Source organism: Diadema setosum, chromosome 3, assembly GCF_964275005.1.
Source record: "Diadema setosum chromosome 3, eeDiaSeto1, whole genome shotgun sequence".
NCBI lineage: Eukaryota > Metazoa > Echinodermata > Echinoidea > Diadematoida > Diadematidae > Diadema > Diadema setosum.
Window position 1 is genome coordinate 27,687,623 of NC_092687.1, and position 27,233 is coordinate 27,714,855.

At 39.9% G+C, this 27,233-nt stretch overlaps 1 protein-coding gene across 1 annotated transcript in view; it reads left to right on the forward strand.

The window, feature by feature from the left end:
* Positions 1–27,233, forward strand: part of LOC140246746 (uncharacterized) — a 106,918-nt gene that overhangs the window by 30,504 nt on the left and 49,181 nt on the right. The window contains exon 8 of the mRNA XM_072326084.1: positions 8,530–8,712. Within this exon, the coding sequence (XP_072182185.1) occupies positions 8,530–8,712 (183 nt within the window). The remainder of the gene's footprint in view (positions 1–8,529; positions 8,713–27,233) is intronic.

The following is a 27,233-nucleotide window of genomic DNA, read 5'->3' on the forward strand; positions in this document are numbered from 1 at the left end:
GAGAGTCCATTTGATTTGAGTTATACATCATTTTAAAGCTTAAAGTTTGTTCTTTTAGAATATGGTCTTAACTAAAAATTCATGTCTGGCGACTTTTTGTTTGTTTTGAGGTGCAGGGTCACAAATAGTCTCGGACAACAAGAGAGGCAATAATTCTGAAATTGACAGACTGATTTCAGATTGTTTACACTCAGAAGTCGACAAAAACGATCGCGGATTGTGATAGCTTTTGCCAGCTGCAGACGTAAATGTATGCCTGATCACTCTGATGACAAAAATAGCCAATGAATTGTAAATGATGGGATGGACACTGATAAGTACGGCAGTATTACAATACATATAATATTTCAATAGAATTAAAATGTTATAACATTGCATCTATTTTACATTAATCTTTGACGGATTTTATATAGATATATACCGAAGATCATTTGAATAAAGGAATACAGCATTTGGCAACAGCACTCCTAAAACAGTGTACGGACTCCTGCGGTAGCGCCAACTAGGCAGACCTCGGCAGGCATGCAGATCCCCCCCCCCCCCAGGAAAAACGCAGTATCTACATCCAGCTCTATTTCTCAACAACCGAGATATTCACCATTTTATATTTTTGCCAAAGCCTCTGGAAAATATACTCTTTTGAAAAATTCCTTCATTGTGGCATTTTAGCCTATCTAGCTACCAATTTTCCAGTAAAAATATCATTTTGTGTTTTTGTTTTGTTTTTAAGTTATTGATGAAAATGTAGATACTTTGGGGAAACCCCATGCCATTGACTGATTTCCCCAAGGAAAAACGCAGTATCTTACAACGGAACGAATTTCCCCAAGGAAAAACGCAGTATCTACAGCGGAATGACTAGGATTAATCTTCTGCCATAATTATGTATGCATGTATACATCATTGTACAAGTATTCATTATGCACCATCCTCAACCTTGGGCCCTGGGGGATGCATCCTCCATCCCCCCATTTATGCCCTGATTACAGAGCCGGCTTCATAACATTAACAAATAACAGATCGTTCTTGGAACGTTTTGCTTACATTCCCAGACCGATCTTGCTGTAACGTTACGTGTTTAACATGACGCTTGCCAGGGCTGTAATGTGATGCTACAGTGTACATGGCCTAGCCGCTAACTAGCATCTAGATCTAGATATGTACAGTCTAGGCTACAGTCTGTCTAGACCAAAATAAATCTAAATCGGATGTCTGGACTTAGATCGATCTAGACTAATTTCTATATCGTTTATTCTAGGCTGGCTACGTAGCAGGCTACACGAGTCTACAGCCTCAGGCTAAACATGCACGATACTGACAGAAAAAAAAAATAGCCTAGAAGGTTTAGTGTAAGCCCTACACGAGATACGACTCTTTAATTAGAAAAAAATACATCTAGGTCTAGATCGAAGTGACATCCGCTCTCTAGGCCTATTCCTTCTGGATCGAACCAAAGTTTTTCATGTCATGTAAATTTGTGATGTAATTTTTTTTACTTGTAAGTTGTAGCATGCAGCATGGGATCATGCATGCATTTTACGCAACCCAGTCTCACTAGGGTCTAGATAAGAATTCAAATACAGCTTATTCTTAACTGTCTCTATTTTGTCCATTTACCTATTTTTTCACATAATCTATTGTCAGCTATTTAATTTTAAGACAGTATGGTATGGAGTAGATAATTGAACATTGACACTTCACTAGACTTAGGATTTGTTAAGTGGTTAAGTTTTAGTTTTAGACTTCTTACCCTTACTTAGTTTTATAAACAGGCCTGCCCTAATAGGCCTATTCTAGTCCTGCACTAGATCTTTCTTTAGACTTTCGGGATACGGGCCCTGAAAGTTCTGATTAACGTTAAGTCTAACGTTAGAAAAGAGACGCAAGACTCAAACGTTACTGTCTAGACAAGTCTTAGACTAACACCCCTTTCAGGTAATCGTGGATGCGGATAATAGGAACACTAAGTCGTAACATTTTGATTACATGAACGGGAGAGGAGCAAAAAAAGTGCGCATTATTTTGATGCTGCTATTATCAGCATTATTGCAGCATGAGGAGTTGATCGAGAATACATGAACGCGTTTTACGACTTATGTGCACTAACATTCCACAGTTCGGTCAAAGGTCACTCGATTTCCCGCACAACCGCTGATTGCTGAGCTTGAGCGAGAGCTGTGCATACACGTGAGTATATATCACCGGAAACATTACGTCATTATAGAGGCGTGCGCAGTAACCATGACAAATACTCCCGTCTTTCGCACCGTAAAAGTAGTGCGCACTTCATGGGATATATGAATGCGATTTTGATTACTTCATCCGTATTATTTGGATGCGGATAATTGAACCGCGATTACCTGAAAGGGGTATTAGTTAGACTTAGATCTAGTTTCTAAATAGGATTACAATATAGGATTATAATGTTACACAATCTGACGTTTATCCAACACAACACAAAATAGATCTATTGCCTTTCGTCGAACCTTTCGGATTCGGAGCCCGAGGAATTTTGACTAGGGTCTAGGCCTAACAAAGTTACTTCACAACAAGTTAATATTGAAATAGTACGGAAGATGTTCATCATCGAGGTAGAATATGAAAGAATAAAGCTGATCTTTTATCACACGAAGCGAGGTAAACACAAATGTATGCATTTGTGTTTACCTCGCTTCGTGTGACAAACATGCATTTGTGTTTACCTCGCTTCGTGTGACAAACGATCAGCTTTATTCTTTCAATATTGAAATAGTTTTGAATAACTTACTCATTATCTGCAGATAAATTTTTCTTGAGGGCTAGGCTCACAAGTAATTTTTCCCGCGACAACATTTTGTTTCAATCCAAGTACACACTCTGTACGCTGTCTAGCCGGGCCCTGTGCAGACTGTATGCTCAGTGCAGCTAGCTGCAAGCTGCTGTCATTAACAGTGCTGTGCTGTATTGTTTTAGTGTGCACTCGGTTAGTCTTAATCACACACTGTGTTTTATATAAGGATCACGATCTCATCAAAATATTTACTAATCATTATTGTTTCGGTTAGATATTTTGAACAGTATGTTTTATTATTTAAAGAAAGTAATTTACGTTCAAATTACAGAACAACCGGCAAAGTATTCACATAATTATATGAATAACAGTGTCTGGTAATTAAGACCAGCTTTGTAGATACTGCGTTTTTCCTTGGGGAAACATTCATTATGTAGATACTGCGTTTTTCCTAGGGGAAAGTGCAAATTAAGTGTAGATACTGCGTTTGGCAGTTACGGAAAAGTAGCTTTCCAAACATTTTTTTTTTTCAAAAAACTGAATATGTCATATGAACAAGGATTGTCCACTGACTATATTTATGCGAACAAGGATTGTCCACTGACTATATTTATGCAAAAAAGTGAAAATCAACAAAAATGTTAGATACTGCGTTTTTCCTTGGGGGGGGGGGGCAGAGATACCGCGCCGCAGTCAGCAGTGCAATGGGAGATCGATGCGTAGCTGGGCTGCAATCGCGGAGCTCTGCTGAGGAAAGTGAGTCTGTGACGTCACGCGCAATGCATACTGGGACAAATGTGACCCTGCACTTCAAAACAAACAAAAAGTCGCCAGACATGAATTTTTTGTTAAGACCATATTCTAAAAGAGCAGACTCTAAGCTTTAGAATGATGTATAACTCAAATCAAATGGACTCTCCTAACCTATCTAAATATTGGAAAGAAAGCACAAACTCAGGAAAAGTGTGAACTGAGAAAAGAGGCTCTGAAGTGCAGTGTCTATTCAAGCGCTTAATCTTTACCAAACCGTGCTGGCTGTGCGATGAATGGGACAAAAAACAGCAAGTAAACCACCAGAGTAACAACAATGAAGGGATTATAAAATCAAACTGAAATTAAGCGTGCCTCATTAACACATTCTGTCCATAATTAATGCCAACTTTCAAAGCAGTAGCTCTATCCTTTCAAAAGTTATTAGAGGTGAAAGTGAAGAGTGTGGACAAGGTTTTTCAGAAATGAAAAAGGGATTCCGGAGACACACCTAATCACACTATTCTACCAAAAATGTTCCAGAGAAACTGCTAAAAAAAACTCACTTTCCTACCCGTTTTATGATACCAAATTTTAGCATAATGTAAAAGAAGTCCCGCTCTTTCTGAAAATATGAAAAAGTCAAGTTCGGCTAGGTTGACCCATTTAACAAATTTTCAGTCCTCACGCAAAATCAGTGTGTGCGACTACATGTTCGTTTTGAGGTGCACGGTCACAAATAGTACGAAGGGCTGCTCGCGACGGATTCGAACATGAAGAATACCTTATGTAGAAAAAAAAATCATAGTAAATGTATTTGATGGTCTTTTCTCGTCGGGAAAAGGGTAGTAAGTTCATGAAATATTGTTCTTTACACGGAAAACGGCTGATAATCGTCCGGACTTCAGCTTTAAGATATTTCGTGGATGACCTATGAGTTACACACCTATGGACATGTTAGAGTAGTCAAGCCCATGCAAATATGAGACTCTCCTGGCAAGATCAATTCAATTATTCAAACAATAGTTAATTGGAAGATGAGCTAGTCAGTTCTTAGAGTGTGATAGAAATAAAATTAAGACAAAAAGTTAACACTATTTAGCTTCAGGGTGTGAAATGAATATTTTACCCGACAATATTTTGTTATGTGAAGTAGTTTTCGTTCGCTATTTTTTTTTTTTTTTTATTCGAGCAAGTGTAGGTAGTGCGTGCGTAATGCTTTGATTGTCCCCAAATCCAAACAGAAAATTCGAAAATGTATCAATGGCTTGAAAAAAAAAAAACTTTTTCGATGAACATTATTCTTTCAAAAATTGCAAAGATTGGTGGTAAGACAAATATAATTATTGATATCATCCCTTTCCTCTTTCCTCTTTCTTGTGCTTTGGAATTAGTTTTGCGATCTTCTTATTTTGCACGAGGACAGTTGTGAGAGATATGCTTGTAATATTCATCTAAGGATATATTAAATAAGAAATACTATTTTTTTGGCAGATAATTATCCATTCCGTCGCAACCTGGGTTTTTTCTATTTGTGTGGAATCAGCAACATTCTTGATAATTACTTCCTTATGTATAACGTCCAATAAATTGTTTTGGAGTTATTTGTGTCTGAAAATCTACTAAATGATTTAGTAGACTGAGGAATGGTTTTAGAATGCTGAGTAGGGAAAGCACAAAAACGCATAAGGGGGGGGGGGAGGTGAAACCCTGGCTCAACTTGACGAACTCCTTGTCCTACCTTAAGATAGTTCCTGGATAAACCCTAAGAGTTACACACTTGCTTATATCTATGGATATGATCTTGATCCCAAATCAAAGTGAAAGGCGAAATCCAAATCATTTCACGTCACTTAACGAAATCGAAATCGAAACCGGGTAGAACGCTTTCTGAAATAACAATTATTAAACAGGTATTAAACAAAATTATATGTTATGCAATATGTACCTTTGAATTACGATGAATTTGTCAATTTGTAATATGTAATTGTAATTTTTGTCTTGTTCACTATGTGGACTACATGCATGTAAAAAACCAGTGAAAAGAGAATTCCTTTATGGACAATAAAGCAATTCATTCATTCATTCATTCATTCATTCATATCAATATTTCATGTAATACAATAGAAAACTGCATTGCCTATTAATCGTATGGCTTCTCCTTTCTCCATGTTTTACATTTATCCCACCTGATTCATATGTATTATTTGAGCCAAGACTTTTCTTTTCATTATTTTGATAACACCTTTTATGTGGGAATGTTACAATCGACATTTAGAATTTTTTAGTCTATGATTACTAGTATTTGCATGATATTTGTTCCTCTTTTCTATTATTTCTACACACCCTTGCCTCTGAGGTATTGAATAATTACTCTCAGAAAAAGCTTCATTAAAAGTTTGTAGAATGTGTAAGGTCAAACGACAGGTGCTCTTTGAACCTTTAACTTCGGTAATAATCGAGATATTCATTGTGCAGAACGTATAATAAGTTTTTTGAACTTCAAATAGATGCGAGATTAGAAAAGAGAGCTGATGTGAGATGACTTGAATATCATTTCATAAGGCCCATTCCAGAAGTCTTCTTCCCATCGGTTGCTCTTCATTTCATTTTTTTTTTTTGATATTTACTTGATTTGATTTGTTGATATTTGTTTGTTCATTTATTCATTTGAATTGATTCTTCTTTTCTACAGATTCAAGACCTGGATCTGCTTGTTGAGAACTGGAAAGAAGATTTTCATGGTCACTCGTCTTTGGGAGAAAATTTGGCCCGATGGGTGTGTACTATGCCAAGTATTTCGAGGTTTCATCTGAAATGCCCCTACTTGAACCATGATTTCCTCTCAACAGCTGTCGTCTTGGCATCATCATGTCAGGTATGTTAATTTTGACTTTGAATAATTGAATTTTTGTCCCGAATGTGATAATGTTTCTGAATAACGATTTCCCCCTTTTTTTGCCAACCGCTTCTTCTTACTTTGATAAAATTCGTTGAGTTAAGACATTATTGATGTTACCTCTTTCCATTGGAGATATGAGACCTTTCTTGCCAGTGTCAATTCAATTATTTAACCAATAGCTAATTGGGAGGTGAGCCAGTCAGCTCTTAGAATGTGATACAAATCAAGTAGAGAAAAGGATGTAATATGAAAACATTTAGTTTGAGCGGTGTAAAATGCATATTTGACCCGACAATATGTGGTTATGTCTTGTTAGCTTATGTTCACTCACATTTTTAAGCAAATGTAAGTAGTGCGTGCATAGTGCTTTGGTTTTTCCCAAAATCCAAGCTTAAAATTAAAAAGAAATAGAAATTATCATGGCTTAAAGGCATAATTTGCCATTTGCAAATGAAACAAAAATTTAACATTAGTGCTTTAAAATAGTTCTTAAATGTGAGTTAGGGGTAGGAACAACCACTGTAAAAATTTGAATCCGTATAGTCGACGTTAAAAATCTTTAAATACACAGAATGTGAGCAATAGTTATAATAAGAATGCTTCCAGACTAAACCGTATACAGTTACGGTTTATTGAGAAAAATGCTGATATCTCCTCATATTTTCAATTCAATTCAATTCAATTCAATTTATTTTCATACTTCTCAATGAAGGAATGTACATCAAATATAATAAAAACATAGTGAATCATAATATCCGGATTGGATGTACAGTAAATTAATGTAAGAATATAAAACATTATAGTGGTCAGTCATCGTACGTTTGGTTCTATATATAACGCTAAAGAAATATGACGGAACCTACTTAAAAGCGAGCTTGTTAAGCGTAGGGTCCCAAATTCTGAACAGAGTGTAAAGATGAGGAGCACGGATGCAACGTACGACCAAAATAAAGAGAAACATTAATGAAAGCAAAAATACCTGGTGCACTAACAGAATCTTCTCAATACATTAATAGTGATACAACAAACCTACACGTATGCATAAAATGTGATATCTTGAACGTTTTTGAAATCACTGCTCCCAAAGGTAAACTGGACCTTAAAAAAAAAAAAAAAAAAAAAAAAAAAAACACACACAAAAAAACTTTTATTGTTCGGAGGTATATTATTCTTTCAAAAATTCATTTTGATAAGAAAAATACAGGTCTGTAGTCATTGACGTCATCTTTTTTCCCTAACTTTCTTTTGCATTTGAATAAGTTTTGCGATCTTATTATTTGGCACGAGGTACGTTGTGACATAAAAGTTTATAGTATGCACCTAAGGATTGATTATATTAGAAATGATAGTCTTAATCCATTCCATATTTCATCCATTCCGTCACAGCATGTTTTTTTTCTTCTTTGAAATTGGCAACAATTTTAATGACTTATAAATAATTAATAACAATACTAAAATAATGGTGTTCATGTTACGCGTGTCTAAATTTCACTGAACGATCTAGTGGATTAAGGGATGTTTTTAGAATGCTAAGTAGGAGGGGAAAAAAACGCATAAGGGGGGGGGGGAGGTGAAAGCGGGTCATCTTGACGAACTCCTTCTCCTATTCTACGATATGCCATGGATGTTCTTCCATGATGTACACATCTGTGGATATTATGGAAATTATCTTGATCCCAAAAGCAAAATGGAAGGCGAAATCCAATCCATTTTATGTCACATGAAAAAAAAAAAACCGCTTTCTGAAATGACAGCTATAATAAGCATACTCTATGTCTTACAATGTAAAATTGTATTATCTATTAATCGTATGGCCTCTCCGTTCTTTTTGTCTTCCATATATGCCACCTGATTTATATGTATCAAGGTCATACGAAAGGTGCACTTTGAACCTTTAACTTCCGTCGAGATATGCATTGTGCAGAACCTATACTAATTCTTCTGTACTTCATTATATGCGCGATTAGAAAGAGAGTAAATGAAAGGCCGATTCTCGACGTCTTCATTAGGTTGATTATTCTGATTTCATTTTACTCGTATTTACCTAATTTCATTTGTTCATATTTTTTTTTTTTCATTTATTCTTTGATTTCATTTTTTCCCACAGATCCAAGACCTGGATCTAATTGTTCAGAGCTGGAAAAGTGGTTTTAATGAGCAAACGTCGTTGGGAGAAAATTTGGCCAGATGGGTGTGTACTATGCCAAATATTTCGAAGTTTCGTCTGGATTGCCGCTACTTGAACAGTAATTTTCTCTCAACAGCTGTCAGCTTAGCATCATCATGTCAGGTACACGTAACTAATATGTTACCTTTGACTTTACAAAAAAAAAGAACTTGTTTGGAAAAGGGGTTTGATCCACTTTAGACCATTTCGAGGAAATCAAGCTTTTTCATTTCTCACATATTGCATAAATGTTACGCAAACGTGTTTGTCTGGATTGAACCCCTTTTGCAAACAAAACATTGAACAGTTGATCAATGTTACTGACCTATGAGTTGTCATTACATCTTTGCTCTTGATGGGTGAAATTTAATCATCTTATCAAAACGATAAGAAATAATAGTGATGACGATGCTCGTAGTGGGTGACTGGGGTTAAACCTCCTCAACCCCCACCCCGACCAAAGAAAGAGTTTTTTTTTTTTTTTTTTTCACAAACTGAATTTTCCCCATTGTAAGAATCTTTGAATTTCCTTACACACACACACACACACACACACTCACACACATCCACACACACACATGCTTATCATCACACACATATACTCACACTGTCACACTCACACAGACACACACGAGCTACACACACACACACACACACACACATATTCACACTCATCCACACTCACATACTCATTTACAGTATCATTCACATGCACACACGCACACTCACACTGACACACAAACACCCTAAAACATGCATAATGCACACCCACAAATGCTTTCAAACACATACACACACTTTCACTTTTTCTGCGCCTCTTTTCCTTCGCTCTGGTCCATTCCTATTCATTCCGTTGACAATTTTTTCGATGATTTGTGATCTCAGCCAGTTCTTGGACTTCTTCTTCCATTTCCTCTCCAATTCAATCCCAAAAATGTAATTTTGAGGGAAATATTTTAACTCACAAACGCCATAATCATAGAAAGCTGGCAGGCCAAAACCAGTGTTAATCTGGATCGGGAGTCACTCAGGCATGTCATTGTGCCCTCTGTTGGAGTTAGACCCTTTTGCAAACAAACTGAATTTTCCTTTCCAATATTTGTTAACTTTTTTGACAAAATTTCAATTTTTTAATATCATCATAGAGCTACTTAAATCAACACATTAAAGTGAAAGCATAGTTCTGGTAAGGGTTTGCGAGCCCGTCTTCCACCATTTCATATTTTGCTTGCAATATATCGAAAGAGTCTACCAAGAAACTTACCTAGCTGAAGCAATTTGCCGGGATGATGAGTTGTTTCGGAGCATTATTAGATCAAAACTAAAGGTCTGTATACAGACTTTTATTCTAGAAGGATCCAGGTTAGCTCGGTCCTAGGGACAACTCGGCCCAATTTCAGACAATCTCTACGCAATTCCTGATCGCCATTATTCTATACATAGGCACACGTTCATTTTGTAGGCGCGCCAAATAGGTTCTTTGGCGAGCGCGTTGTATCAACTAGGCCAATAACTGCGACCAGTCAGAACGCGAAGCGTCCCCATAGTACAACACTCTACAATCCAGAGGGACAACTCGACTCCACCATTAAAGTGAGGCCGAGTTGTCCCAGATTCCGATTTAGCTTGACCCCAGTTAAACATTTCATGTCTTTTCTCTCTCTCTCTCTCTCTCTCTCTCAATATATTCGCCCTTACCCGAAGAATATCTTGTTTTCACAGTATTATTCCACACATTTCTTAGAAAAACGTGTACATTTGTAGCGAAATTTGACAATTTTGCAGGCGTCCCAGAACTTTGTTTTGCTTTTAAGACTAAAACAAAAAATGAATTTGATGGAAAACAATGGATCTGACCCCTTTCGTAGACGAGCTCTCCATAATAAATGTATGATACAAATTTGTTCCGCAAGTTGATTGCGTTTCTGAATCAGCCTGTGTGTGTGTGTGTGTGTGTGTGTGTGTGTGTGTGTGTTATTAGCGAGTTTGTCAACCGTTTGTGGCTACTTTTATAAAATCTGTTTCGGCATGATATTTTTGATATTGTAGCCAGTCGCCTAAGTATTCACTTGCCTTTAGATTAGCACTCAAAGCACAAATGAGAGACAGAGAGAAGAAAACCACAACACCCTAGATTGTTATAAAAAACAGGGCTGCCAGGGGCAAGAACAGGTTAACTTAATCATCATGACCCGCAGTTTTCTGCTCCACTCCCTATGACCTATGTCCAAGTCTTTACATAAAATAACATCTACATGGTATCAGTCACAGTAAATTAAACATGCAGTCATACAGAAACAAATGGGGATATGAGAAGGGCAACATTATTATGTTGTATTCATTCCGCCGTTATGACCGTCACTCTCTGAAATAATAACAAAAGTACTTAAACCCTCTTCAGAAAAGTACTTTTAAGAGTTTGTAGAGTATGTGACATATCATCAAATACAATGTCGATTCTCTCATCTGAAGAGAGGCTTTCCCAGATTACTGAAAACCTATGGATTGCTGTTTGTCGTAACCGTTCGGTTCTGGCTTTGAGAAAACGAAATCTGACGTCTGTTCATATACATATCGTTCACGGAGTAACATATTATTACATTGCACAGATTCCCAGTGAATGCAATTATATGGACTTTCCATTGCAGATATGAGACCTCTGTTGCCAGTGTCAATTCAATTATTTAACCAATAGCTAATTGGGAGGTGAGATAGTCAGCTCTTAGAGTGTTTAACAAATCAAATAGAGAAAATGGTCTTTGAAAAACATTAGCTTAAAGATAATATGTGACCCTGCACCTCAAAACAAACAAAAAGTCGCCAGACATGAATTTTTAGTTAAGACCATATTCTGAAAGAGCACACTTTAAGCTATAAAATGATGTATAACTCAAATCAAATGGACTCTCCTAACCTATCTAAATATTGGAAAGAAAGCACACACTCGGGAAAAGTGTGAACTGAGAAAAGAGGCTCTGAAGTACAGTGTCTATTCAAGCGCTTAATCTTTACCAAACCGTGCTGACTGTGCGATGAATGGGACAAAAAACAGGAAGTAAACCACCAGAGTAACAACAATGAAGAGATTATCAGATTAAACTGAAATTAGGCGTGCCTTATTAACACATTCTGTCCATAATTAATACCAACTTTCAAAGCAGTAGCACTATCCTTTCAAAAGTTATTAGAGTTGAAAGTGAAGAGTGTGGACAAGGTTTTTCAGAAATGAAAAAGGGATTCCAAAGACACACCTAATCACACTCTTCTACCAAAAATGTTCGAGATAAACTGCTAAAAAAACACACTCTCCTGCCCGTTTTATGATACCAAATTTTAGCATAATGTAAAAGAAGACCCGCTCTTTCAGAAAATATGAAAAAAGTCAAGTTCGGCTAGCTTGACCCATTTCACTTATTTTCAGTCCTCACGCAAAATCAGTGTGTGCGACTTTATGTTCGTTTTGAGGTGCACGGTCACATATAAAGTTTTGGTATTACCTCAAAAGTTTCCCTGAATTTCCTTATCTCAGGTTAAAGTACCTTTCATATAACTAACACTGTGAGACTTACTCGCCCCAAAGTGCTCTCATGTCTTAGTAATCATGCAATAATGGTTTCGTACCAGAGCCGCCGCCGTACGGCGGCGAGGTAGTACACGTATTGTACGAAACCATTATTGCATGATAACTGCGACCAGCAGCGTGCAGCCCCATACGCATACTGAGTAGCTAACTGCGACCAGCAGCCCCATACGCATAGCTAAATGGGGCTTCGCATTGTAGCTTACAGGATCATGAGAGATATAGTATCGCGGGTAAATATCAACTTAAAATCCAAAAATTTCTTCAATCTGAAGACTTACCAGTTAAGTTGAAGTATTGAAAACAGGCTTCGGGTAACGTTTGGTTTTGCCAATAGTCCCTTTCTGTTCGAATTGATGACTGAATGTGACTCGGTCGAGAGGACCTTGGGAGAGCTACACTGAATTGACGGCCAGCGCATGCGCACACAAACATCTTATCCGTTCATGGATTTGAAATTTGTTCGCATGTGATGTGTGCGTATGCGCTGGCCGTAGTAATCAGTGTATGTAGCTCTCCCAAGGTCCTCTCGACAGAGTCACATTCAGTCATCAATTCGAACAGAAAGGGACTATTGGCAGAACCAAACGTTATCCGAAGCCTGTTTTCAAGACTTCAACTTAATTGGTAAGTTTTCAAATTGAAGAATTTTTTTTTTTATTTTAAGTTGATATTTACCCGCAATACTAAATCTGTCATGATCCTGAATGCTACAATGCGAAGCTCCATTACGCTATGCGTATGGGGCTGCTGGTCGCAGTTAATTGCATGATTACTAAGAAATGAGAGCACTTTGGGGCGAGTAAGTCTCACAGTGTTAGTTATATGAAAGGTGCTTTAACCTGAAACACGGAAATTCAGGGAAACTTTTGAGGTACCAAAACTTTTTATTATCTTTAAGTGGTATAAAATGAATATGTGACCCGACAAAAGGCAGATATATTCTTTAGTTTTTGTTCGTCCATTTTTTCAATCAATTGTAAGTAGTGCTTGAGTAGTGGAGTGTTTTTCTCTGAATCAAAACTGAAGATTTAATATTATATCACAGGCTAAGAAAAAAATAAGAATAAAAAGATACTTTGGGGTGTACATCATTATTTTTTTTTAAAGAAATGAAAGTTAACAAAAAAAAAAAAAAAGGTCGCAGTAATTGAAATCATCCTTCTCCCCTTTCTTGCGGATTGGAATAATTTTTTCGTTCTTCTTATCTGGCACGAGGTCAATTATGACGTTTATAATGTACACCAAAGAATCTACTTCATAATGAATAATGTTTTTAATACCTAGATATCGATTTCGCGCAAGCTGGGATTTGTCTTTATTTCAAATTAGCAACATATAAAGATGTGGGATCTAAAGAGATTTTAGAGTGAAGTGTGTCTAAAAAATCACTAAATGATTGCATAGATAAAAGAATATTCTAGAATGATCAGTTGCAGACATAAAGACAAACCCTACTCGAGTTCCGGAATAATCAATGTAAAAATGATAAAGGGAAAAGAACAAAAGCGCAAGGGGGGAGGGGCCTGAAAGTGGGTCGCCTAAGAGAACTACTTGTCCTTTTCACAGATATCCCTTGGATAACTTCCCCACCCCCCTCCATTCAGTTATTGAAGTACATGTCTGTGGAAATTATACCGTATGTCCCCCCCCCCAAAAAAAGAATAAAATAAAAGGAAGTACGATGGGACCCTCCTCAATGATATGATTGAAAATAGTGAAGCAATCTAAATACAAATACAGGTTATGAAACTTTAACTCATTAGCAATGTCTTACAGAAAACCCCATTCGATTTGCTTCAGTGGTCAAAGAGAAAAGTAATTTTGTAGAGGATGTCAGGAATCTCTTCCCTGCTAGAAAAAAAAATGTCATAAAAATATTATAAGAATATTTCAAAAATCACCCCCATAACAAATGTTTACGATATTTTTGCATTTGAAAATATACAAAAAATATGTAAAAATACCTTTGGAAATATGTTTTTGAGAATGTACTTTTCTTTTCATACAGTTATATACACCGAATATTGTTTGTTAAAGATATATTTGTTGAATTTTCTTTTTATTGTACTACTACAGGAAAAAAGAAAAAAAAAAAACAGGTAAAAATATGTTATTTTTAGGTATTTTCCAAAAAACAAAAATATGCAGGTTTAAAGGAAAATACTCAAAAATGTCGGAAAAATATGTAAAAAATATGTATTTTTCAGTTGGGAAAAACGACTAGGGTTCCCTCGACGTTCAGTCTATTGTATTCACACACAAGAGCATCGAAGTGCTAAACTTGGGATAATCAGACTCATGACATGCTTTACAACAATCCACATTTCTCGGTGACCGCTTAACCAATTATTAAATGGGGTTTTCTGCATCATAGAGCTAAGATGGTATATTATTCTATATTATACCATATTATTATAGCATTAAAGGTACTAGCCCACATTTGCAAACCCACGAAAATCAAAACTGCATAAAACAGGTCCAATATGACTTCAAGTACAAGTCATAACAGTAACATATCTCACCTGTTGCTCTTTGTCTATACCATTCGATAAAAGAGAGAAAATCATTGTTTTAAAATCAATTTTCAAACCGGGTCAACCCGACCCAAAATCGAATTACGAGCGCGGGCTAGCTACGTACTAACTGCGACCAGCCCCAACGTGCAGCGCCAGTGTTGTTAATGATTATCAATGTTACAAGTCAAGCTTGTTATATAGCGCCACCTCATGGTGACTGTAGGGTTACTGTCTGCTACACACTGCTGGGTATCTGGTCTGAAGCTGGGTTCTATCAAATGCCTTCAAGGTGACTGTTTACTCGGAAACTCGATTTGTGTCTGCTTCTCATTTACGTGGTGGCAGCTCTGGAAACGTTACCTACTCCTGAGGATTTGTTTTCACCTGCACAAGCAGACGTTAAGCTTGCTGAGCTCCAAATCGGCCAACGATCCAGAGTTGGTGTAAGTTCCTTGTTTTTCTCTTACATTACGGTCCCACCTATAGGCTTTAGTGATGGCCGCAGCTCCAATTAGAGCACCCAAGAAATGGTGTCTCACCAAACGTGAAACAGTCAATTCATTCGAAAATTGGCGACAAAACTTAGTGTACACTCTCACCCTAGACTCAAATTTTGCGCCGTTCCTAGATGACGATTGCTCATGGGCTCAAAAATCTAAATCTTGCCCACTCCGTGGCTTTGTTGATGACCCAGAAAGCGTCCCGACTGGGTCTCGAAAATCAGCACACCAGAAAGCCAGTATGCTTGAGCTTATGCTTGGACAGATTGCTAATTATTGTCCCATTATCTCACGCAATTCCATAGTCAAGACTTCCACCTCCCTCAACGATATTTGGGGGAAGATCAGGCTTCATTATGGGTTTCAAAGTACCGGCGCTCACTTTCTTGATTTCAGTGACATCAAACTAGAGCCGGATGAGCGTCCTGAGGACCTCTACCAAAGGGTGGTGGCCTTTATCGAAGACAACCTGCTCACATCCGCAGGTGGCATAACTCACCATGGTAAGCGTGTTAGCGAAGATGAGGAGCTTACTCCCACCTTGGAAAACCTTATCGTCCTCACTTGGCTCCAACTCATTCATTCAGATCTTCCTCGCCTGGTCAAGCAGCGCTACGGGACAGAATTGCGCTCTCGTACCCTAGCTTTACTGAAACCCGAAATCTCTCAGGCATTAGATAGTCTTTTGGATGAAATCCACACCACAGAGAGTTCTCGTGCTATGCGCACCCTGACCTCCCCTTCCCCGCGCCCTGTAGGCCTACGCCCCCAGCGTGCTCCAATGCCCCGCAGTCGCCGCAATCTGCAGACCCGCACCCCCCAGCGCAACAGTAAATACTGTCCTCTCTGTCGTGAAGCGCGCCGGCCAGACACTCATTATTTAAGTGAGTGTACGTACTTACCCGAAGCAGACAGGCGATTCATTGCTAAGGCCCGCCAGGTTGCACGTATTTTAGAGTCTGATGATGAGATTGATGATTTGTGCCAAGTTGAACAGGTCCACCTGTCTGAGCCTGTCCCTCTGAAGGATGATACGGCTACCAGCGACTCTTCATCGGCCCTCAGAGTCCAGGTCCGTCAGTCTCCATAATTATTTTGATGCGTTTTGCGGGCACCAGGTCGTTCGCATCACTGTCGACAGTGGTGTTACTGGTAACATGATCAGAGCTTCTACTGTCCAGTCCCTCCAGGGTGTCATAAAACCCAGCTCGCAGTCTGGTCATCAAGCCGATGGGTCTTCCCCCTTGATGTTGTTGGGGAGACAACTCTGTCTTTCACTCGTGACGGCAAGTCATTCGTGTTTGAGGGTTTGGTCATTGATAATCTTGATGTAGAAGTACTCGAAGGTACCCCATTCATGGAGCACAATGATGTGTCGGTTCGTCCTGCTAAACGCCAGGTGTGTGTGGGTGATGACATGATCATTTCATATGGTTCTCGCAGGCCTTCGGACAATGTGACACATGCAGTTCGCCGTGCTCATGTCCTTCGTGCCCCATCTCGTCTACTGTGCTTTTGCCTGGTGAATTCGTCGAGCTGTCAGTTCCTGATGAGCTACTGTCTCATGACACACTTGCCCTTGAGCCCAGGATTGTCCCTCAGAAGGGTGTTCCCCAACTGATCCATCTTGGCCTGAACCGTGCATGGTCTCCAGTGTAGCAGGCAAAGTGCGTATCCCTAATCTTACGCCTCAACCCCGCCTGATCCGTAAACATGAACATTTCTGCCAGGTCCGTCCGGTCTACGTTCCTTCAGAGCCTCAGTCTGATGACCTCCCCCGTGTACCCAATAGGCCCGTGCCCAGTGGTGTCTCACGTGATACTGAGCATCGTTTTTTTGACCCAATATTGCTCGATCCTGATTGCATTATCCCCATTGGTACGAAACATGACTTTCAGTCTCTCCCTGCGGAGTTCGATGATGTTTTTGACCCTGCCTTCACTGGGTATAATGGTGCTGTTGGCCCGTTTGAGGCCGTTGTCAACATGGGCCCGGTTCAGCCTCCCCAACGCAAGGGTCGCTTGCCACTTTACTCCCGTAACTCTTTGGTTGATCTCCAAGAGAAATTCGATGAACTAGAACAACAGGGTGTCTTTGCTCGCCCAGAAGATGTGGGCATCTCTGTTGAGTACCTGAATCCATCCTTCCTTGTGAAGAAGGCCAACGGCGGCTTCCGCCTTGTTACAGCTTTTGCCGATGTAGGCCGTTATGCCAAGCCTCAGCCCTCCCTTATGCCTGATGTGGATTCCACCCTCAGAAAAATTGGTCAATGGAAACATCTCATTGCCACAGATCTCACCAATGCTTTTTATCAAATTCCCCTGTCCAAGGCCTCGATGAAGTATTGTGGTGTTGCAACCCCCTATCGTGGAGTCCGTGTGTATACACGCTGTGCCATGGGCATGCCAGGCTCAGAAACTGCTCTTGAAGAGCTGATGTGTCGCGTGCTTGGGGATCTACTTGTGGAAGGTATTGTTGTGAAACTTGCAGACGACTTGTTCATTGGTGGTGATACCCCCGAGGAGCTCCTCCAGAATTGGTCACGTGTCCTGCATGCCCTCCGAAAGTCAGGCCTTCATCTTTCAGCCCGTAAGACTGTGATTTGCCCAAAGTCTACCACGGTCCTGGGCTTGATCTGGTCCCAAGGGACCCTACAAGCGAGCCCTCATCGCATTGCGGGGCTTGCCTCATGCCCCCCTCCTACTACTGTGAAAGGAATGCGTTCCTTCATTGGGGCATATAAGATGCTCGCCCGTGTTCTCCCACATTGCGCTATCTTCCTCACACCACTGGACGCCGCAATTGCTGGTGGTCAGTCAAGTGATCGCATTGATTGGTCCGATGACCTGCGTTCATTTTTCAAGACCGCTCAGGAAGCCTTAGCTCCCCCCCCCCTCCCCGTGCCATTACCCTTCCCCGACCATCCGACCAGCTCTGGATTGTTACTGATGGTGCTGTCAAAGATCATGGTATTGGTGCCACATTGTACATAACACGACAAGGAAAGCCACAGGTTGCTGGTTTCTTTAGCTCCAAACTTCGTGATCGGCAGGTTACTTGGCTCCCATGTGAGATAGAGGCCCTTTCTATTGCAGCATCCTGCAAGTATTTCAGCCCGTACATTGTGCAGTCCAAGCACCGGCCATGCATTCTCACAGATAGCAAGCCCTGTGTACAGGCTTTTGAAAAACTCTGTCGTGGTGAGTTCTCTGCCAGCCCACGTGTGTCAACCTTCCTGTCCACAGTTAGCCGGTTCCAATGTGCCGTGCTCCATCTGGCTGGATCCGCCAATGTTCCGTCAGATTTTGCTAGCAGGAATGCCCCAGAGTGCACTGATTCCTCTTGTCAGGTATGCCTCTTCATTCGTCAGAGGATTCTGTTGTTCACAGAGTGTCCCCTACGGACGTGCTCACAGGGAAGCGGAAGTTACCCTTCACTTCCCGGCCAGCGTGGGTCAGCATACAATCTGAGTGCCCAGACTTGCGACGCACTCATGCTCACCTTCTCCAGGGCACCCGACCTTCTAAGAAACTGACCAATATCAAAGACGTCAAACGCTATCTCCGTGTTACTACCATAGCTAGAGATGGGCTGTTGGTTGTCCGCCGTGAACAGGCTCTCCTGTCACCTCGCGAGTGTATCATCATCCCCCGTAGCGTTCTTGATGGCCTGCTTACTTCGCTCCATCTCCAACTTGATCATCCCACCCACCACCAACTCAAGACCGTTGTCAACCGGCATTTTTTTGCCTTGGACATGGACTCTGCCATCACACGTGTCACCGACACTTGCCATCAGTGTGCATCCCTGCGGAATGCTCCACACACGGTAGTCTCTCAGACCACTGGCGATCCCCCCGCAGCCGTGGGTACATCGTTCGCCGCTGATGTCATCAAGCGCTCGAAACAACTGATTTTACTTCTCCGCGAATGTGTCACTTCCTACACCGCCACTTGTTTCCTTCCAGATGAGCGCAGAGATACTCTTCGCGATACCTTGATCCGTCTCTGTGTGGAACTTCGCCCGCTCGATGGGCCCCCTGCTGTCATCCGCACCGACCCCGCCCCTGGTTTCGCCTCCTTACAAGATGATGCCCTGCTCGCCCAGTTTCACCTTTCCATTGAAGTACGTCATGCCAAAAATCCCAATAAGAACCCGGTTGCTGAGAAGGCCATTCGTGAACTCGAAGATGAAATCCTGCGGCATGAGCCCTCCGGAGGACCACTAACATCCTTGTCCCTGTCCCTCGCCACTGCCCGACTCAATAGCCGTCTTCGCTCGCGTGGCCTTTCTGCACGTGAAGTGTGGACTCAGCGCGACCAATTCACGCACAGCCAAATTCCACTGTCGGATGCAGACCTCATCTCTTCACAACATGAACAGCGCCTTTCGAACCATCCCCACAGCGAGCGTTCCAAGGCTCCCTCCCGCATCCTCCCCAATGATGACCCTCTCGCAGTTGGGGACCTTGTTTATCTCCGGTCAGATCGCAGCAAGTCCTCCGCACGCCCTCGATACCTTGTAACATCAATAGATGGCAAGTGGTGTAACATTCGCAAATTCATTGGCTCTCAGCTCAGAAAATCGTCATATCGTGTAAAGACATCGCAATGCATGAGGGTCCCTGTTCCCCTTGTGGCTCCTCCCCAGCACCAGATGTCCGACGAAGATGAGACAGACTTGCTTTCCCCAGATGACGAGCGAGATTTGTTGCCCCCTTACACCTGCAGAGACATTCCACAGGAACTCTCATTGCCTCCTGGGCCAGATGTCCCGTGTGTCCCCCTGCAGGAGCCCCCTCCTGAAGCCCCCCTTCCCCCTCTGCCCCAGGAACCTGCCCCCACTGTTCCGACTATTAACGGTCCAGGTTGTCCCCCCACCCATGTGACCCCCACTGGGCGCCCTCAGCGCTCCCGACGCCTCCCACCTAGGTTTGATGATTATTTGTGACCCGCGACAACGGTTTCAGGCAAAAGTCGCAATAGCAAATTCCCTCCTAGGCGGGGTACAAAGATTTTGACCATTATTTTTGTCGATTTAGGTTTTTTGCAGAAATCGAATCTTTGATATGTTTTCTACATCTACACTAAATTTCATAGCATAAGACTAAGTTTTTCCTATCGAAAATGGAATTTTAAGCACCCTATGTTAGATCGCACTCGTCAGTTTCGATCTTCTTTCGAACGCCGCGCCAAATATCCTAAGCGTTGCTACGGCGCAGGGTCTCGCATGCGATTGGCTGGTGCGTCGCACACATTTACATAATTCGGCTTTCGGAGACACCAGTTGCAGCGTTTGGGGAATGCTTTGTCCACGACGCGTGCACGATTACATGCTCCATTGTTCTTGCTACAGTGGTTTATATACGCTCTCTCTCTGTAGTGCGTGCTCTTCGCTTGGCTTTCTATCCAAACTATTCTACCGCAATGTTCGACAACGGGAGTGAAACAAAAATCATGTAGCATGACATAACCGTGTGAAAAGAAAACTAGATATTCTCAAATTTGTCTACTTGTACATGTAGTAAAAATTATGACAGCAGACTGACTCAATGGAAGGGAGATCAGAGGAAAGGAGCGGTCACATGCGACTAATTATATTCAAATACTACAGGTCAAGATCGCACCAAACTAACCAGTCGTGTTTGTTTGTTTGTTTGTTTTAATTTAATCAGCACCACCGAACAAAGCAACATATGCATGTCTTGTAAAAGCAAAACAAACAGGAAGCGTGACCCTTGCCAGCACTGGCAATTTTCTGCCTTCAAAAAGGTCGCCAATGATATAGACAAATCAACCACAATGAAAACGCAATTTGTAAATGTGTGGATTCGCCACCGCTCCTGTTACATGCACACGGTCATGGCGTGTGAATACCATTGCGTAATGCGTGCACCAAATACACATGTACATGTAAACCATACAGCTGTACGTGCAATTATCGTATTCGCCATCTTGAAAGACGTACTGTAAACAAACCCGAGCGAAACGCATTGTCTTTCGGCTCCATACGCTGAGCTCCGAGGAAGGTGCCCGGGAAATTTGACTCTCTCAGTGAGCCAATCAGAAGGCGATGTGGTTGCTAGAGGCGGAGCTTAACATCGATTGGCACCATCATACGGATGGGTGATTCTCCCCTAGCATCGCCGCTCCAACATTGTCTTTGAGAAAGAGGTGAATCTTCAAAGCCTGTTTTCTCGCAATTTTGTCAGGCTAACATCTTAAAAAGTGCATTTTATTTCTCTTTCTATGCCCACTTATGATGCCGAAGAATACAAGTGTTTTATATCAGTGCAAAGCTTAGGAAGTGGGCAATGTGATTCAGTGAAAAAATGAATTTTCAAAATTTCCGACTTTTGCCTGAAACCGTTGTCGCCGGTCACATTTGATGTATTAATCAATGATATACAATGTACATGTATTTTGTTTTCTGTGCGAACTGTTGGCTACCTCAGACTAATGTCCCCCCCCCCCCCCTCACTCACTGTGTATCCTTACAATGTACCTCTCTTATAGCCATGTTATCCTGGTGCCACATATGTTATTTCATTTCCCCCATCTGGTTTATTACATTATGTCCCTTAACATAACCTTTTTTCTGAGGTGCCCCAAACGGGCGTTTTTTGTTTTTCTTTTAATCTGTACTTGTATCATGTTTATTCTTCATTTCTACCAATCCGTCTTTGTATGGCATCCTTGTTTATCTTTATTGTCTCTCACCTAGCTGTCTTGGTATGTTCTGCGTATAATTTAGTCGTGGATATGTTCTATAGGTGTATTATTTTTCAGTCACCCCGCTTTTGTCTCAGTGATTTGCCCCTTTGTGCTGTGTATAACATATGATGCTTATATCCTTAGTGGGTGCATACGCCTTCTTGCTTCTGAGTGTATGTAATACCAGGTTTATTTTTACCACATACCCTTATCTTCTTAATATTTCCCAGTAACCTTTATATATTTACATCTCTGGTGTCTGTTTGGTGCCTGTCCCTAATTGCACCTTTACTCGTACATATCAATGTTTTCTGCTACGTGCATATGTAATTCTATTTTCATATAGATATGTGTATTTCCTGTGTCCCCACATGAACATTTTGTACATCATTTCATATTTTTGTTTATACTGTGTAAGTCTATGCCTTTATAGGAGCTACTTATTTCATGCCATCCTAGCTCGCCCCATCAGGTCGTACATGATTGTCAAACCTGTTGTTTTTTGCTGAACGGTATGTTTCATGTCAATCAGGACTGTATGACTCAGTGTCAGCACGTCTGAGAGAGGTATTGGTATGATGTGATGGTTATATACTTGTAACAATTCGTGATTGTTTTTGTTTTCTTTAACGTTGACGAGAAGAATTGATGGTAGAATGCGTATCTGGTGTTATTGTTAAACGTACGGTACCCAATAAGTTTTTATGATTACACTCTTGGTGTCTAAGTCAGGTGTTAGTGTAATTGTTATTTTCAGGTGTTAGCTTAGTGTTTTTATAAGCCAGCCTATTATAGTTCATGGCAGTTTACTCTTGAAAGTATCATAGGTCATGAACAGTGCAACTACTTGTATGTTATAATAGTTTACACCCTTATTCATTTTAAAGGTAATGGTTTGTTAAGCTCAAGTAGAGCTTTTATATTTTCTTTATCATTCAGGTGAAAAATGAAAGAGTAAAGAAGAAAGGCAATCACGCCAGTGTTGTTAATGATTATCAATGTTACAAGTCAAGCTTGTTATATAGCGCCACCTTATGGTGACTGTAGGGTTACTGTCTGCTACACACTGCTGGGTATCTGGTCTGAAGCTGGGTTCTATTAAATGCCTTCAAGGTGACTGTTTACTCGGAAACTCGATTTGTGTCTGCTTCTCATTTACGCAGCGTTGGGGCTGTGCCGTTTTCGAATTCAGATCGAGGAGTTGTACAAAACGGGCGCCGTTTCGGGGCTATATTTCCTTAATTTTTCAACAAAAACTACTAGGAATACTTACATGGGTCGATTAAACCTAAATGATTAATTTCGGCGACTGCTTGATGCATTTCATTGCTTATGATGCAGAAAATGTTGTCTTATAACGCGAATATCTTCAGCTCACCGATGCTCACTGAAACTCACAATCACTTGCACAGGCGCACAGCATGCATGCAGTGCAGTGCATTGAGAGCATGCGTAATGCGTACTAATTGATATAGCAGCAAGTCTCTCCACTGTTGCACTAGGGCAGGCCGCTTATTACTCCTAAAAAAAATGAAGAAAATTTTGCAGTTTCTAGATAAATGGGTGAGAAAAACCAAGTCGAAAAGGTAATGTATTAATTGTCACTGTGTTTATGATAGAAATTTAGCCGTGCTTTATTTGTGAAGTCGCCGTGAATGTGGCAGTGATTTTTGCTCCGGCTCAGCTGCGAGGTAGCCGCCAGGACCGCGCCTTGCGGCGCGGTCTCCGGGGCTAGCTACTAGTACGTACATGTAACTTACACATGTATCGCATGCAAGTAGTACGTACGTGGACCGGTACGGGAGCTAGCGAGCGTTATACGCATGCATACGGTGCATTTTCATTTATCTTTATGAAAGTAATGGACTAATTGGAACGAAATTTTACACAGGTGTTACTGCAATCATACCCAAACTCCATGCTAACTATGAGACCAATTGCTGCAGGTTTACAAATGTGGGCTAGTACCTTTCAGACAGTTGAATGATATTGGTGTTATCAATGCGAAAATGTGATTGTATTTTTTTTTTATTTGGGGGGGGGGCATACTTTATTTATTCTACAGCAAAACGAAGTGCCAAATAAAAGCCATTTAATGTCATTTAATCCAAACGAAATCAAAACCGAATCAAAAGCTTTTTTAAATAACAGCTATTAAATTGATATCAATATTTCATGTCATACAATAGGAAATTGTAATGTATATATTAATCATATGCCCTGTCAGTTCTTCCTGTTTTCCATGTATCCAACCTGATTCATATGTATTATATAAGTCAAAACTTTTTTCATTGCTTTTGATAAATAATACCTTTTATGGGAGAATGCTACAATCTACAAACCAGAATGTCATTGGGCTATAATTCTTAATATTTACATGGTCTTTGTCCTCTTTTTCTATTCATATGATAAGTCTTTGCCTCTGAGATATTGATAAACTATCCTTAGAATAAGCTCATTGAAAGCTCATGCAATGTTTAACGTCACACACCTTTAAGAGTGTAATGGAGAAATAGATGATAGATGAATGAATGAATAAATGAATGAATGAACACAAGAGGGTAACTTTTGAACCATTAATTTTCATAATGCCCGAGATATGCATTGTACAGCGCGTATACTGATTGCTTTTTAGGGGCACTTAAAAGAATATACGAGACTAGGGATGAGAGTAAATGTCTATTTTCTTAATCATCATATCAAAGAGCCTTTCTCGGCATCAACATTAATTTGCTTGCTTGTTCATAACTTCATTTTTTTTTTGTATTTACTTTGTTTTTTATAAGTTAATCTGATTTCATTTCCCTACAGATGCGGGAGCTAAATCTGGTTGTTACGAGCTTGAATGACGAGTTTCCTGATCAATCGTCGTTGTCAGAAAATTTGGCACGATGGGTGTGTACTATGCCAAATATTTCGATGGTCATACTGAAAAATGTCTATTTGACAGAAAATTTCTTCTCAACTGCTGTCGTCTTAGCATCATCATGTCAGGTATGTTACCTTTGACGATGAATGATTGACTTTTGGTCTCGAATGTGACTGACTTTCTGAATCATCATTTTCTGAATCATCATATTTTGTCCCATTCTTCGTAACATGCAAGTTTGCAAAATTGTTCCTTTAATAAAGATCCGTTCAGTTAAGAAATTATTAATGTATAACCACTTCCCTTTGCAGGTATGTGCCCTCTCTTGTCGTTGTTAATTCAGTTGTTCAACCAATAGCTAGTTGGAAGGTGAGCTAGTCAGCTCTTAGCGTGTTTTCCAAATCAAATAGAGAAAAGAGTTTTTGAAAAAAGAAATATTTAGCAAGAGCGGCATAGAATGAATATGTGACCAGACAAAAGGCAGTTATATCCTTTAGTTTTTGTTCGCTCACTTTTTATAACCAAATGTGAGTAGTGCGCGCGTAGTGGTGTGATTTTACCTGAACCCAAAGTTAGAATTTGAAAAATTAGCAATGGCTTTAAAAAATCTTACTGTCTTGATGTATATCATTCTTTAAAAAGAAATAGACATTGAAGTTAAGAAAATACGGATCTGAAATGATTGACATTGTCTCCTTCTCCCCTACCTTGTGCATTGGAATATTTTTTTGCGATTTTGTTTTTATTTCGCACGAGGCCAGTTGAGACATTTAAAATGTGCACCCAAAGATATACTGCGTAAGTAAGGTAAGTATCAATTCTGCCCCAATCTTGGCTCTTACCTTCTTTGAAAGTGGCAACAATCTTCATTTATTTTTTTTTTCAAAATTGTAAGTGTATTTCATTTTCCGACAAAACATACGTTTCACTCCCTTTGATGACAGAGAATAAGGTAAACAGAACATTGTGAAATGAAAAGACTGTACAACAATTGAGGACCTATAGTAATTATACATTGTATAGTAAAAAAGCAACAGTAGTGATCGAAGTGAAGTACATGTTGCTTTTCAAACGAAATCAGTTTTGTTATGTCGAACGTTCTGCCAGTGAAATTTCGGACTAAAATAGTTAAAGTTTTCTTATGGAGGGACCCAGTAAAAAGACAGAGCTTGTACAATGTGGGCCCCTCTGGACAAGAACATTGACGGAAAGATAAATTGAATTATCGTAAATACAAAAAATAATAATAATAAGAGGAGGAAGACGTCTGGAAGCCCACTGAAAATGAGATTAACAGATAAATACACTTTCATAGACGCGAACAAACATGAGACAAGACTAGACAACAACAACAACAACAACAACAACAAACTACTGAAGAAGAGACTGTACAGGACAAAACGGGATGGACAAGACTGACAAACAGAAGTAAAAATAGAAGACAAAAACGCACAACGGAGACAGCGATTTCGGGCAGAAGCATGCCAAGAGAAACAGATGAGAGTTTAGGGGAAAAGTTATATTTCAACGCCTGAAAAAAAAAAGACAAGTAAATAGAGGGACGTATGATCAGGAGTAACATACGGAAATTCCACAGACTCCTAGACGCTTTGGACAAAATGGCATAGATTACAACAAATATCCAGGTAAAAAAAAACAAAAAAACAAACCACTAATTCTTCGAAGAGGGGACAAAGTGAACAGGTCAGTATGTAAGAAAGAAGGCCGAATGGTTAGTTCAGCACTGTAGAGTCACACAATTGCAATAAAAAAGACTTCAGTCTCCTCTTTAAAGAATATGTGGATGTGGCGTTTTTTATGTCATGATTCAAAGAATTCCAATAATTTGGGCCTACATTAATAAGTGTGTTTTGCGCAAACGTCGTTCTTAAAAGAGGTAAATGTAATTCATTGGAACGCCTGGTGGGATATTCAAGAAATGATTGATTTTTGAGAACATAGAATCAAAAATAGACGGAAGCAAATTATATCTATACTTGTAGGCCTACATAAATTGCCCTAAATTAACCCCCCCCCCCCAAAAAAAAAAAAACCCACAATTTTAAGAGCTTGTTAGAGGCAAAAAACATCTCATTTTGTATAACAACGTACAGGGGAATAACAAATAACACGGAGTGCTTTCTTTTGCAGAAAGATCACTCTCTCTAATAATTCCTGATGCGTGTTGCCCTAAACTATAACTCCTTAATTAAGAAGAGGCAATATAAACGACGAATGTAACATAAGTAATGATTTTTGTTGAATATGAAGTTTCAATCTATTTTCAACACCTACACTAAGCGAAATTATGTTGCAATATATTATCTACATGTGATTTCCAGGAAAGTTTGTCATCCACAATGACACCCCAAAATTTTGTTTGTGATACTCTTTGTAGATGAGAATCATCTTATACTATATTTGTACTTAAAGTATATATATTTCGTTTTTTGAGCATTGAGT